This window comes from Dipteris shenzhenensis, chromosome 18 (genome assembly GCF_047967505.1).
Source record: "Dipteris shenzhenensis isolate YYH24624 ecotype China chromosome 18, Dip_SZ_1.0, whole genome shotgun sequence".
In the NCBI taxonomy this organism is placed as follows: Eukaryota; Viridiplantae; Streptophyta; class Polypodiopsida; order Gleicheniales; family Dipteridaceae; genus Dipteris; species Dipteris shenzhenensis.
In genome coordinates this window covers 29724762-29740635 of record NC_141613.1, presented here as the reverse complement: position 1 = coordinate 29740635, position 15874 = coordinate 29724762, and the positions used below count along the sequence as shown (strand labels likewise).

At 41.2% G+C, this 15874-nt stretch overlaps 1 protein-coding gene across 2 annotated transcripts in view; it reads left to right on the top strand.

The window, feature by feature from the left end:
* Nucleotides 1-3268, top strand: part of PAH2 (phosphatidic acid phosphohydrolase 2) — a 38365-nt gene extending 35097 nt beyond the window's left edge. The window contains exons 7-12 of one of the 2 annotated variants that reach the window (XM_087390077.1): nt 1705-1748; nt 1913-2041; nt 2195-2293; nt 2411-2481; nt 2580-3097; nt 3218-3268. In XM_087390077.1, the coding sequence (XP_087246203.1) occupies nt 1705-1748; nt 1913-2041; nt 2195-2293; nt 2411-2481; nt 2580-2619 (383 nt within the window). In that variant the 3' untranslated portion in view covers nt 2620-3097; nt 3218-3268. Of the gene's footprint in view, nt 1-1704; nt 1749-1912; nt 2042-2194; nt 2294-2410; nt 2482-2579; nt 3098-3217 lie in introns of those variants that run through there. The other variant, XM_087390079.1, reaches the window with a different exon arrangement.
* Nucleotides 3269-15874: the final 12606 nt, after the last annotated feature.

Below are 15874 nucleotides of genomic sequence, written 5' to 3'. Positions count from 1 at the left end.
CAACTCCTCTGTCTCTCTATTCCTCTCCTTCAGATCTAGCCCTGAACCTCCAGCTGCTGCTCGAGATCTGCTCCTGACTGCTGCCTAACAAGCTTCCACGTTTCTTCTCTTCATCTACTGCCATCCTCTCCTACCTCTAGGGCAGCTCCAGCTCTTCATCATCTTCGTCATCATCGAGCTACACGGAGGACTGCGTTTCGCTCCCTCTGCTACTATCTTTTCTACTGTTTCTCTACATGGAATCATCTTTCTGATTCACCTCAGCCACGGTCCTTGAGACACGACGGCTTGAGGTTCTTGTATTCAGTTTTTCATATTACCAAACAGGCACTATGTTTTTTGAGTTCCAATCTTCAGTTGTGTCTGAGTATCGTCTATTTTTGATCGCTCCACTGCAAACCCTATCGTTTCTCTATAGGAATCAGCCGTACAGCACCTCGGGAAGTGTGCAGGAGTGGAGGAAGTGATTCGCAGCAAGATAAAGGGAGGAGGTAGAGAGACAATACACCACACTCGGGGCCAGAAATAAGGGCTGGCCCCCCTCGAAGGTCTTTATTGCAATAGAAAATAACTTTCTACAATTGGCTCTGAGAAGAGCATGAAGCTGACTACAACCTTGAATGAATCTAGGAGCTTTGAGGCCCCTTCTTTTGTAGACTTGGCCTAGCTAAAAGCTAGACCTGCTTTTCCAAAGCTACTTTTTACAAAAGCTAAGATTTCCTCCTTTTAGCCCACCTTGGGGTAACTTTTATGAACCCCGTGGGTCCTTATTCTTCATTTTTCTTTCCTCTAAAATAATAAAATACGACATAATCCCACTAACATTTGGTCTAGAGTTTGGTATTTCTGACATCACCAGTGCATCTGGAGTGGGCCAAAACCCCCACCTTGCCAACCTGTCAAATCATATTCAATTGCACAAGTGGTTTTTCGGACCTTTTGGTCTTGGGTGCTTTTTGCCTTGTGGGACCTGCTTTTTACCACTTGCTCCATCTTTTTGAGCCTTTTAGCACTCTTCCAAGTCCTACACAAACTCCAGCACTTTAAATTCATTAAAGGTTAGCAAAATGCATGCATTCTTGATTCTTGGACTAATCTAGTCCCTTGTGGGCGTCCCCACAATTCTTTTTTACCAATGCAAAGCCAAAGTAAAACAATAAAACTTATTCTTAGTTAACCAAAGTCAACATTCTTTGACCGAAGTTAATTCTAATAAAGATTATACTTTATTTCTTGAGAGAAGTACCAAATGGTGACATGATCGCTCTCGTTTCCTTTCCTTTAGAGGAGTGAAAGAAAGTCAGCATGTTGGTTTGTTTATGTGCTCTGGCCGAAAAACTTTCAGCATGAAAACATATTCTATTCCACATACAATATTTTAGTGCCTTTTCTAACAAGTAGAGGTAGGCCTCCTTGGCAGCCCAGGCCTCCCAAAAAAAGTACAACGTAATACATGACATATAATAAACATGTGTACCATATATACAAACCAGCAAATCACTTCAGTGCTCATATGTTATATATGGTGTTATTACTCAACCAACGTAGATGCATGTCACATGCATATGATGTAGCCAATTACCATCCGAAAGTTTGATATACAGACCTAAATGCTGAGTTCCTAAAGTAGATGCACATTGCATGCATTATGTCCATTCAAGTCTTTATCTATAGCTGCCTAACAGTACTTTTCATGTGTTGCAGTCATACGGAGAGCTCCCCATGAGTTCAAGATATCTTGTTTAGAGGTAACGTGCATGAAGTGCAGCTCTGTCAGTAAATATATGTATAGATATATACATATATACAGATTTATTTTAAACTTGCACATGCATGCATGTGTGTGTGGTGCTTCGCATATAGATCACTTCTGTTTGATGTTTATTGAATGTTCGTGCATGCTTTGTTTCAGCGAATTCGAGAACTGTTTCCAAGTGACGTCAATCCATTCTATGCCGGCTTTGGAAATCGTGACACGGATGAAATAAGCTACCTTAAAGTAGGAATCCCAAAGGGCAAGATTTTCATAATCAATCCAAAGGTACTCAGTCTCACTCTGTTAAAAGCTTTCCATAGTGCTGATTTGTGGTTACTCCCATCTTTCAATGGCACTGATTTGTGGGTGGTTCATCTTTGTGGAAATTTTTTCTTTTTTGCCATTCAGCTTGATTGAAATTTTTTTACTGTAATATAGGGTGAAGTAGCAGTGAATCATCAGGTGGATGTCAAGTCATACTCATCTCTTCATACACTAGTGGATGATATGTTTCCAGCTATGTCGTCACGTGAACAGGTCTCTCTCACATGGTCTGCCTTCTATGTGGTCGATCGATGAAGCTTTATTGTTGTACCAGTCTCTTCTGTCATTGTGCTCACTGTTCTAATGGAACGGATCTTGTAATGATTGCAGGAGGATTTTAATTCCTGGAATTATTGGAAATTGCCACTTCCTGATATTGACGATGATCTGAGGGCTAACAGGTAAACTGTGTTTAATAACACCAGTTTTTTGTTTGCAATTCTGGGCTTGAGATTGCTTCTAAAACAGTTCTGAGTATTGTTTGTTTGACTCTTTACAGTTCAAGGGGGACAAAAAAGGGTGGGGATTTGAAGAGATAGCTTGCTCTGAGGTCTTGCTTCTTTTACAATTGGTTCAAAGGACCGGCTCTGAAGAGCACTTGTGTAGGTGCATTCATTAGTAATTATTAATGATTATTTGAGTGTATGATTTGGCCACTCCACATGGGGGTTGGTCCGGGACTGTAAAGAAAATGGAGGTTGTACAAATTGTAAGTATATAGTATAACCACCCACCAAGGTTCTTGAGCATTTGATGAGTGCAGTCAGTTTACCCAGATGGAAAAATTTCACGGGATTGTATACTAGTGTACTAAACGTATATAGATGGATAGTCCACTGCCCATTGGATTCTGTATCCTACTCAGCTTTTCAACTTGCTTCTTGACATGTAAATTATGCATTTGGTGGTGAAGTTGGGACAAGGCAATGTAAGCTTTTTAAAGCAGCAAATGGAAGACGCGAACGTATTTGAAAGTTGGTGTCTCCCACAGTTGTACTTTCACTTTCACAGTGTCGGGTAATCATTGTTTGTGCCATTCGGTTGAATATTTCGCTCTTATTGATGTGCTGTATTCTTTTTGTCGAGTCTGGAAAAGGGCTCTTTCCGACTGGTTCAAATTTGACTTTTCGTTTGTAGGACTTGACCTGGTTCTGCAGATCTTCGATACCTGTGATTGTTCTGTCCAAGAGACTACAAAGAAAGGAAATTATAGTGTATTGTATAATCCCCAGACCAAGCATGAAGAAAGGATAAAGGTGGAATTTTGAGGTTTACCTTTGAATGAACCGAAAACATTTCGTTGCCATCTCCAACTAATGGTGCTAGCTGGAACCCATTTTGGAAAGATGAAAGGATGGAATAAACTTGTATAAATATATACAGCTGTAAGGAGATCTCAAAAGCATTAAGCATGGAAAATTTTGCCATTTGAAGTAATCTTCTTTGTATTGTCTAAGTTCGCACCCACAAGATTAGACGAGATAAGTAACGAATGGTTGCTGCAAATAAACAAGCTGAAAGGGAAAATGTGTGAAGAACGACTTACCTAATTCTAGCATCAACGACATGATTTTCAAGAATCCTCCCCTTAATTGTTTTTTTGTATGCAAGATTTTGAAATTATAAATGTCTCTTCGAGGACTACCTCAAGAACAAAGATAGATTGCCCTCTCCTTTGTGGGGAAATATAACACTTTCCTCTATATTTGAAGCTCATGCACACTCTCCATGTCTTGAACTTAGGGCTATCTACACAAAGAGCTATATTCCTCTACTTTACGAGGCAAGAAAATTGTTTGTTTGTTATTGCCTTCTAAAGTTTTTCATGTGCAAAGTAAATGTTCCTCAAAGATTCAAAATTATCACATCTTTAGTATTTGAGCTCATGCGAACTCTCTGTGGCTTGATTTGACTTGCCTAAACAAGTTTCAAGAGGCTTAAGTAGATGGTGCTTGCATAAAGAGTGAGAGTCCATAATAAGCGATGAACACCAATTGATGGAAACATACCTACCATAATGTTGGCGTGACGCGAATCATCATTTGGAAGCCTCCATTACAGTGGAGTCCATTGAAGAATCTAAGCAATGCCACAACACTATCAAATCCAAAAGAAGCTCAAGCAGTACAAATGACTAGAAAAGAAAAGGCATAGGAAAGGGGAAAAATGGTCTTTAAAAACTAGACTACGGAAATATAGTTAACACCTTTAGTGATTCAAGTTTCACAACGAATCTCAAACGATGGATCCTTACATTGATTAGGATAATAATATTAACATGACTTAGGTTTTCAAGAGCCTATTAGAGACAAATGACAAGCATAACACTCTTAGAAGCCTAGAAAGCAAAAGAAGGGAATAAAATTGAGAAGCTAAAAATATGAGGTGAATGGCATAATAGTGCAATCCATATGTTAATAGCCATTGTATCATATGGAAGGGGATTGCAAGACTTTTCAGCACTTTTGTTCACCTACCTTTCTATATGACCTGGGGATCAGTGGCTTGGCTTACTCTTTCAGGGCCCCAGGTATTTTTTGAGAGACTTGACTCCTCTTGGGCTCTTCACATTTGATGACATATACCCATGTATCCCTTCCACCAGTGCCATTCTAGTATTCCTCCGAGGCATGCTATCCTACCGGTAGTTAACCCTATGATCGGTGCCATTCGTCCATCCCGTCGACCTGAATCATCTTGTCGTCCAGTGCTTTAATGTTAACCCCGTAACCCAACCCAACCCATCGACACGTCATATCCTATCCTGCCAACTGGCGCCATAAGACTAACCCTTCGATCTGGCAGCATACATCTAAGCCTCCAAATTGGAGGGATAGCTCTGGGAGCAAATTCTCTTACATAAAATATAGAACTGAATTTGAGGCAGGGTGTGCTTTCGGAGGGGTGTCATACATGCACTTGAGGTTTGGGAGAATTTTGTCCAAGGAACCTGAGCCCGAGGATAGCATTTTGTTACACACAGCCCACCTTTCGCCCCAGTTTTGGTTCAACTCCAATAGGGAATTCAATTCCCAGCTCTCGTTAAGTGTTAGGGCTCCGACGTGATGATCTCTCCAATTTAGATGAGATCGAGAGCTTGAACGAGGAAATGCAAGAACCAACTAGCTCGAGGGCCTCCGAATTCCCCTACACAAGCATAGCTCTACCTCATTCTCCTACTCCTTTTGTAGCCTCTAGATTAAGGAGAACCATGTCCAACATGTTCGAATGGTTAGGACGAACAGATTCAACAGAAATGGAGAACTCTTTCACTACCAGTATGCCCACGAAAAGGGGAGGCCAACGACAACCAATCCTTGAGCCACATGGAGGGATAGAGGCCGATTTTGTGGACTCAAGACCCACAGTCTTGACTGGACACCCTAACTCAAAGTGCATGGAAGACGAGGACCCATTGATTGAGGGACTTCGCTAGACAAAACCTCGGGCTTGGAAACTCATGGTACCTCCAAGAGGTGGGGCTCATTGGAATTAAGCAAGCAGAAAGCTTTCACGTAAGGATTTCTTGGGATTTCAGCAGAGAAGCTTGCAACTAACGAGGTTGGCTGGGAGGATAAACTAAGTGCCTGTGCCCGTGATTCAACGAAAAGCTGGAAGAACCTGACTTCCAAGTGTCCCCAACATTCGCTGTTAGGCCACAGCCCACCGGCTATGTGCCCTTCCAAGTTCCACCCTATAGACCAATGCAAGGAGTATCTATACAGATGCCTAGTAACCAGCTTCCTTATGGAATCCAATAGTTTACCCCCATGGTTACAACCCTGATGTTCGGGGGAGTAGGCATCACAGCCCCAACGTCGGCACTGGCGAACAAATGGACCCCGCTACCAGGGCAAGGCCTAAGGCTGCCTCTATGTCTTATACAGTGCCGCTTCCTCAAGCTTCTCAAACAGTATTATCGAATGAGGCGATGCGTATCCTAGTGGACGCACTAGGAAGGGGGGCCGCTCCACCCTTGGATGTACTCGTAATTCCAGTAGGGAACACCAATCCCTCTAGGAGTCGACCCATAGCCATCTTTGAGATGATAAGTAAATTTCTTGCAAGCGATTTGAGCAAATATGCAAAGCATTTGGTGCTCCCGGAGATCTGGAAACGGTTAACACCTTCGGCCTCAGCCTGGATGGCAAGGCAGGCCAATGGTATAGGCCCCTCAGCCCTGTGGAGACAGTCAATTGGAAGGCGTTGCGAAAAGCCTTTATCATAGGGTTTGCTCCAAGTGGTCACAAGTCGAGTCCAATCAATCAGTTTTAGGAGGTGAAATAGAATGAGAACGAGTCCCTTCAAGACCACATTGCTAGGATCAAACACCCCCAATTCTCTCCCACTTATTCCTGAGAAGAGACAACATTTGGTGTGTAGTTTGCAATGGCAATTACCTCTCGAATGAGTGCCCCTACCTCAGAGCAAGGCAAGCACTCTATTATGCACACTGCGATAGATGGGGGAACCATGACACCTCTCAGTGCCGATATCCGAAGGTCCTTCCCCATTCAATCTACCAACCAAGGCCCCAACTAGCCTTGATGACGGCCCCACCCAACCTGATGAATGCACAAGGAGCCCCTTTAGCCAATCTAGGGCAATATCGGGCACAACATACTCCATTACCGCCGCCCATATGAGGTTCGCAACTGTCCCCACCTCCTATAACTCCAGTCAACCAAGTATTGCTGGAGGAATTACCTAGTGATTGGGAAGAGCATGAACATGATCCCGGCCATCCTGACTATGATCCTTATGAGGAAGGAATTGGCATCATAAGTCACTACCTTTTACATGATGATCAGCATCTTCCAGTATATCAGACAGTGACTGTGGCCTTAAGGGCAAGAGACATGAGTTCAGGAGGCCCCTGATCCAATGCTATATGTGTCAAGGTCCACACATGGCAAGAAAATGCCCATATAAGGGTGCATAATATTTTTTAGAATGTTTGAATCATCAAAGAAATGTTCACATAGTGTATTATTAGATTTATGTTAAATTTTGAAAAGCCAATACTCTTTGGAAAAGACTTGCTCAACATTTGACACCAAAGAAGATGGATATTGTCAGATATCGTGATAGTAACCCACCACCCCTCAAAACATATAGCAAGAACTCTCTTTCTTTGGGGGATGGCACAAGACAAAAGACTCTCTTTGGCCTTACAGACGATTGGTACCAAACCAATAGAGCAATCCACACTAAGAAATAATGTTGAATCCAATAACTAAAGATTACACCACCTCATTCCCTAATTACACTTAGCTATCAAGGATCTTTGATTACACATAGCTATCAAGAAGCTTCAATCCTTCTAAACCTATCAGAATACGTAGCAGTGCTTCAACTACAGCTACTACAAAGGGGTGGTGTGGAGCCTATGTGCCTCCTTAGAAGGCTTAAGTGGGATAGTGTCCTTGCTCAACATCATAGCTCTTTGGATTCTCCATCTCCCATTCGTGAGGTCTCTCCCTATGTGTGACGTTCAACACATTGCTCTAGCAGTTGTCCTTTGTCTTTGTACAACTTCTAGTATGTTCCTCCAATTTTGATGTATTAAGGCCAACTTAGCATCTTGGATGTGGACCTTCACTTGCAACTAAGTTACATTGCTAAGCTTCATTTTTGTGCTAGATATGAGAGATCATTGTCTTGCCCTAGCATGCTACTTTGTCTCATCTCTCCAACAATTTCAATAATAGTTCTGTAACTCTATACCTAGACTTGTGACTACATTATGTCACTAAGTCTAACTTGATGCCAACTAGTAGCACTCTCAACTATTGCTACTATGTCACTTAGCTTAGCCTCATCTTTACAACACCAACTTGGATCTAGACTCCACAAGTGACTACCTTATGATGCATAGTTCATATTTACAATACCTTAGGTCTCCAACTACTTCCTGTCTAGCCATTACAATATGTAGCTTAGCTCCTAGCAACATACCATAGGAGAAATTGCAAAAAATTCCTCCAACCATGCTTCCTTTATTGACTTGATCTTCCTTGATTCTCACGATCTTGCAAATGGCACTGGTGTCAGTTTGAGTGATGCCTTGAATAATAATCATGAAGAGATTACCTCCTAATTTCTAGTCAATGAGAAAACCCTTGAATCAATTTTCTCATTCATCATCCGAGTTTTCAATAGGCTTACCTACCCCTATTAGGGTTAGATGTCATCTGGGTTGTAAGTAGGGCTACCTCTCATCTTAGTCCAAACCAGGACTCCTATGTTTGGAACCTAGCCCCAAATGCGTACATGTTTACCTATCGTCTAAATAAAATTTGGAACTCTTGGTGTGCAAAAGCCAGTCTAGGGTAAATTTTCTTTATTAGAAGATCTAATACCTCTACTTTAGATTTATTAAGAAGACCAAATACCTTTTACCTTCACTAAGACGTCCAAATATGTCTTTGTACTTTGGATTGGTTGAGAAGTTCAAATATGTTCTATTGCTCCCCTCATGTCTTCCTCATATGGGGGTTCATATGCAACGCAATGATCTCTAATAGACATCACCACATAGATAATTCTATCACATGCCTCATTGTTCAACTCATTATCCTCCTCATATGGGGGACTCATATGTGAGGCACTAATCTCTAAGAGAAATCACCGCATAGGCAATTCTTCATCATTTTGGCAAAGACATCAATTTTAGTGGCTTACATAATTTCATTTACATTTGCATAAATCCATATATGTTTTTCCCCCCAAGAAAGAGGGTATTTTATTTATGATTTATAGAAAATACAAAAAGTCTTTGGCACAATGGCCCATGATTGCAAACGGATTATTGATCCTAAAAATGAGTAAAACAACCATAGGGAAAGAAGACACAAGTCACAAGTTCTATTACAAAGCACATAAGTTCTCCAAATTGAAAGTATGCCACATGGGCTAGCCCCCTTGCATGGGTAGGGATTGGAAGATGGCATTTAAGTGCTTTTGTTGTTTCTACGAAGTGCCATGATCTACAAATAGATTCCATATATCCTTGGTAACCAGCAAATGTGTGCTGGCCAAATTTAAGATTTTTTGCAATCATGCATCACAACATTTTATGATCTTTTGTGACTCCTATAGTCACCTACCAATTCAAGAATAGTGGCATAGCATCAAAGAAAGGCTTATTAAAAACCATAACAATTTGTCGAAGCCAAATGAGCCATAAAATCTAACTTCTCATGATTGTCCAATCCCCTTCCACCTAAAAGGCTTAATTTCCAAGGGAACATTTTATAGGAAAGGGGTGAGAAGCCACTAATTTGTTGGAATCTCGACCAGATATTTTTGGAGAACCTACATTAAGGAATAAGTGAGCAATATCTTGTGAGGAATTATGACAACATTGACAAGAGGGGGACCTTCACCAATTGCTACAACCCTTCTACCTACTAGATAGACTTATGAATGATCAACCACAATCAGTATGACTACTTTTCATGCAAATTCTTGTCCCAAATTTCTTTGAACCTAATTATCCAAGACTTTATATGATCTCTCGTTAGCCATTTTTTATTTAGCAATCCACAAATACCCTACTGAATAAACTAGGAGCAATTGTTTCTAACCATATAAGTGGAGTTCGTGTACTGCTTCTATTTGTCTACCCCCCATCCAACCCAAGGACTCCCTATCCTAGACATGCACCCTAGTTTTAATGAGAAAGGTTCAAACTTGTTCCATGTGTATCTTTGTATGAATTCTCGATTTGAGAGCCAACCATTTTTGTCCCACAAGTATCCCTTTCTTATTCTATCTAACACCTTGTTTCCAATCCCCATCTTGCAATGTCTTCTCTATCCATGTAACATAAAACTCGATGTTAGAGTCGGAGGTAAAGGTACCCATCTTCCAATTAATAAAATCCCTCATTACTTTTGACCCTTTTAACAAATGCTCCACCACAAACCCAAACCTTTGGCAATGCAGGGCTCATTGCCAAATAAGGCAATCATTATTGTGTAACAATTCCAGGTTTTGTGCCTAGCAAGTCTAGTATGCTTAAAACATTTCCTAAGTAGGATGGACCAACATTCCTCGTGTTAGAAAGACTTAGTGATCCACTTAACCATAAAGTGAGTAGTAGACCATTCAAGATTGATAATCCCCAAAGCTCCTTTAGACTTGGGTAGAGTGAAAACCTCCCACCTTACTTTGGCAACTTTTCTATAGCTTCATCCCCTCCCCAGTGGAAGGTTCTAAACAAAGAGTTCAAGTTGAGTAAGCCTAAACTAGAAGGAGACCAACATGAGAGAAAATATATGACAAAGGGGTAAAGAAAGTAGTTTATAAATTTTTCTTATTGGGAGGGAGAGCTTGAGGCCGTGCCATCTGTGAAGATTTTTCCTAGTCTCTTCAATGACTCACTCCCAATGGGACTTAACTACCAATGAAACCCCATAGGAACCCCCAACAATCTTAAGGGAACCCTTTTTGGGATCTCTTTAGAACCCTAATCTTTTAAAATCTAAGGAACCGAGAACCTAGTACAATTTACACCTACTTTATTGTGATTAACTTGAGAGATAGAAGCTAACCAAAAAGAATTCAGGCAATCTAATATCTCCCAACTAGAATCTCATAATTAAGGGAAATAATATTGGTGTCATCATCAAACTACTATCAAATCACCCATCTACCATTAAGTATTCAGATGCCCTTAACCTCTCCATAGTTAGGTCATGTCCTATATTAGCCATCCTAGTGCACTTGTAGCAATTGTAAACAAGAGGGAGAAATGATGTCTTATGGAACTCTTGAAAGCAAATGAAACCCCATAGGAACCCCCAACAATCTTAAGGGAACCCTTTTTGGGATCTCTTTAGAACCCTAATCTTTTAAAATCTAAGGAACCGAGAACCTAGTACAATTTACACCTACTTTATTGTGATTAATTTGAGAGATAGAAGCTAACCAAAAAGAATTCAGGCAATCTAATATCTCCCAACTAGAATCTCATAATTAAGGGAAGTAATATTGGTGTCATCGTCAAACTACTATCAAATCACCCATCTACCATTAAGTATTCAGATGCCCTTAACCTCTCCATAGTTAGGTCATGTCCTATATTAGCCATCCTAGTGCACTTGTAGCAATTGTAAACAAGAGGGAGGAAAGATGTCTTATGGAACTCTTGAAAGCAAAGGGATTAGAGTTGAGACCTTTAACCTCCCTTAGCCATGGAATTAGAGAGTAAAGTTTCTACATACCTCCTTGGCCCTACCCCCATATCTTCTAAGGATTGGATGACAAATCCCCATTCCACCATAGCATAACCCTTGTTAATGTAAACCTTCATAAAGCAAATGTCTTGTCCCTCTTCCTATGCCAATTCTAGCCCTTCCCATAGGGTTAATGAGACACTTCTAGTCAAGTCTCTAATCCATTTCTACATTTCGAATCTAAGTCGCAAGGCCAATGGATTAGCTATTATTTTGTAGCTTGCATTCAGCATTGTTAGGGGCCACCAATTGGAAATATTCTTTCAAACCACCCTTAGAGATAAGCTCAATCAAGCTAGTATTCACTCTCATGTCTAGAGATACTTAAATATGAAATCATTTTAAAATTCCAGTAGCCTTGGACCTAGCCTTCGACCTACCATCTCCGAAAATGAGAGGCAAAACTCTCCTTTTAGCCATTACATCAACAGCTTCTTTTAGTTTTTCCAAGGTGATCGGATTTTCCAAAATGCCTACATCAAAGTTAGCAAATACTTTTGGCCTCACCCCACTACACCTCTCCCTTGAAATTAATTTTTCTATGCTGCTGACTTCTCGCTCCCCTATTTTTTATAAAGTGATCATTAATCTCCCTTACAATATCTTAATGTCCCTATTAGGTAAAACAAGATTTTGGATGTATTCCTGGAATGTTTGTTTCCTGAGGCTCTTGAACATGTCTTCAATTGGCCTATCAGCTTTACCAACCCACCAATCTCATTGATAAATTAATTGTTGTTTACATTTGCACCACTCCTCCTTCCTCAATTTTGCCTTAATCTCTCATAGTTCTCTCTATCCTTCCTCTTGTTGCCACTATCAAATCTTTGTAATTTTTCTTGTAAATCAAGTCTTCTTTTCCTCTTAGCTTCTAAAGCTCTTTTTCAAAAACCCTTAATTAAGAATTGGGTTTCATTTATAGCCCTAACCCACGTGCAATTGCAAGAGGTCTTTCCCTCAAAGGCATACTCCCAAATCCTCTTGGTCTTCTACTGCACGTAAGGTAGCTGAAAAGAAGGATTGGCTTTAAACTAGGATCTTCTTAATTGGCACCTATTGGTATGTGGTCTAAAAGGGGAGGTATTTTAAAGTTATCTAACCTCTTTCAAAGTCCTGCCTTGCACCCCTATAGAAATATGAAGCCTATCTAATATGAATTTTCTATGGTTTGTCCCTATCTGATTGTTGCATAATGCAAAACCAACATTTTCAAAAACACCCACTAGACCCACTTGATCTTTAAGTTTCAACCAGACATTCAGTTAACTCTTACTTAATACCTTGCCCAAAGTGTTCCATTTGTCTGCTTGGTACTCAACCATGTTAAAGTCACCCATTCAAATGGTCTTGCTTGGAAGATTGCATCCATCCCATAGGAGGGTCATGTCTTTAATGGAATTTGGAGCATAGATAGAAAAAGAGTGCATATTAGCTTAGGATGAGGGAAATCAATCCCTATGCCATGCTTGCCAAGCTATACAATTTGCAAACTTTTTACTAGTACCTAGGGCAGCCCTGCCCTTGCCTACATCATGAGCTAAAACAAAGCATAATCTATTTTTGTCTAGCAATTGTAACTACCGATGCAACTAAGAACCCCCTACCTTGAACTCCTATAAGGTTAAGAAACTCTAATGTAACTGAGAACCCCCTACCTTGAACTCTATAAGGCTAAGAAACCAAGGTATAATTTCTTGTCTCTAAGCCACCCTTTAACAAAGTAGGTCTAAAGTCTTTAGAAAGACTTGCACGTTGAGACCGAGAAAAGAAAAGTCTAAATTTGTGTAATCCATAAATTAATTATTTTTCTTAGTCTTTTTCTTAAACTAGGCTAGGCCCTTAGGAGAAAGGCTAATACCCTTTGGGGATTCTTTTTATCCTTGCTATCCATTCCTATTAACTCTTGCAGGGATAGTTGTCTTTGCCCCTTTTATTCCTGACCTCTATAAAAGGGCCTCCCTCACCTATATTCAACAAAACTTTGTCTACCAATTCTAATTGCCCTTCCCAAGTTTTCTCCACGGCTTGAGAAAACCTACAATGTTCGGATGAAGGCCCATGTATGGTAACACATTGGCCTCCTCAATGGACATCTCAGGCAAAGTGGGATGTCTTGGGTGGAAGGTAGCATTCTATGACAAACAGGTCCTAACTCGCTATAGTTCAAATCCAGAAAAATTTGGAATGCAAATGCCTCCTCTCTATTGAAATCACTCCAAAAAAAGACGATCTATGAAGTACCACTACCCCTCCTGACTCTACCTGTATCCCTCATCTCATATCTATAAGCTGTCTCCCAAGCGTATCCGTGCTAACCACCGGTGGTGGGCGTTTTGGACTTTGGTGTGTCTCTATGTAGAAGACTATGTCTCATCAGCTCTGAGAAGTTCCTTGGCTCTAACCATAAGGTACCATTGGAGTTCTAAATGGGTCTTGGTGTCCTAAGTCTCATAGACCCTGCCCCCCTATGTGGAAGGGTGGGTGAGTGCCCGACGGGGGTTGGTAAAGAGTCATCCATCTCGTACTACCACCCCCGAGTTACTGTGGATTCGCCCACAGCCCTAACAAGACAAGTTGGCTCTTTGGGCATTCTTGTGCTTCCTTGCACTCTACCCCATCGCCCTTACATTTTCTCATGTTATAAAAACAATTGCACAACACTGTACACATAGCTTCTTTTGTTCTTCACGTCTGCATGGCCACCTCTGGCACCATGCTCCTCTCCACCCTGCTTCTTCTCCTCTTTCCTTGCAAAGACCCACCCAAGTGCAAACAAAGACCTATCAAAGCACTCCAACAAAAGCAATCCCTTCACAAAGAAGTCGTATGACGATTGATCCAAGCATTTCCCCTGCATATTTTTCTACACTGAAATAGTTCCTCTTTGTTTTTCACTTTCCAAAACTACCAAACAAATTCCTTTTGCAACGCAAGGCACAAAACTGGCTTTGGCATGATTCCTACACCCCTTTTCCCCCCACAGTTCCTCATTGACATTGATCAAGTTCTTTTGGATTTTGAGCAACTAGCTATGCACTAACATTGATAGTGTGCTCAACAGTCCCATGGGTGGACGAAGAAGATACATACAGAATGAGGGAATCTCCTACTTCATCAAATGTCCATTTCGTGGGTCATGGCTAGTCCCAAATGACTAAGAGGGAAAGTTGATGATGAGAGCATCAATAAGGGAAAAGTACATGTAACATGTTGCTTTTTTACTTTTAATAGCGAGCTTGCTTTAAGGGCAACATTTTGCATATGGTGCTACATGTAGGAACTTCCATTTCTAGTCAAATTTGACCCCATTTAGCATGAATGTGAAGGCTATTCTTATAGATGGGAGTGCATCTTGACACACCCTACTACTTCAACCTGTAGGGATGTCAGGTCGTCAGCCATGGAAATTGCTATAGGTGGTCCTTCAATACCGTTCTATGGCATAATGCTACTAGTTGGTATCATCACGGAAGCATATGACAAGGGTTGCTTTTAGTTGGCGTCTCTCTCGATCGCAAGCTCTATGACCTCCAGGGTGGTAGCCATGCAAGTGGTTGCATTGTCCATCGGTGTAGCCATCGTATGAGGGATCCCACAAACCCTCATGTTGAGAGCCTTGTTGGGCCTCTGTTCGAGAGAAAGGTCAAGACAATTTCCTTTGCACGTTCCCATTTTGCCACATCCACACATATCGATGTCACCGATTGCATGGTGTCTATTTGAGAGGTGTGCTCCCCGAAGCTGTCCCCATAAAGTGGTCACCTCCTCCTGGAGCTCTAAGATGTTCTATTTGAGCCCCTTGTATGAGGCCTGTGTGCTCACGTATGATATGAGTCCTAGGTGAAGGGTTCTTACTCCTATGTGAAGTGAGTTAGCTTCATATCGCGTGCTTGTATGTTGTCCACCTCCACATCAGGAAGGACTCCCAAGCATCTGAAAGATCAGCTCATGGAAACTCAAGTCCTCTTGGGATCTGAAACTGAAAAGGACGTGGTACAAATGTAGGAGGATGGGACTGATTAGTAGGTAGTGGTTAAGCTTGAGTAAGATGTGAAGATGTTTGAAGTAGTGGTAAAGTATTTCCAGCTGAGGGTTGGAAAGATGGTTGGTTGAGGAAGATATGAAAGGAACGATGAGGAATAATTTGGTCCTATGTATGTCATCCCTGATGCTGGTGAGATAGAGGTGATGAGTTTGGCATCGAGTCTGTACTAGTAAGAGAAGAGGTCAAGGTCGAGGTCCTTTCTGTAGATGTAGATGATGTAGGCACTAGTAATGTAGAGCCCTTCTGTACCGCTATGCTGTCCACTCTGAGCAAGCCATGGTTGAAGTGTTTATTGACATCTTCAAGCTTTAAGTGCTTCTCTTTTTTATTTTTATCCTCTTTCTTGTGCTTCTCCTTCTCCATGTCCTTCTTTTTCTCCCCTTTCCCCATGTAGAAGTGTTGTTGAGATGTTGTTTGTTTTGTTGTTTACATGGATGTATGTGGTAGCCCCTCATAGGAGTGAGCTGGCTTGAGGCAATTGAGGCAAGGTGGGGCAAGACTATGCCC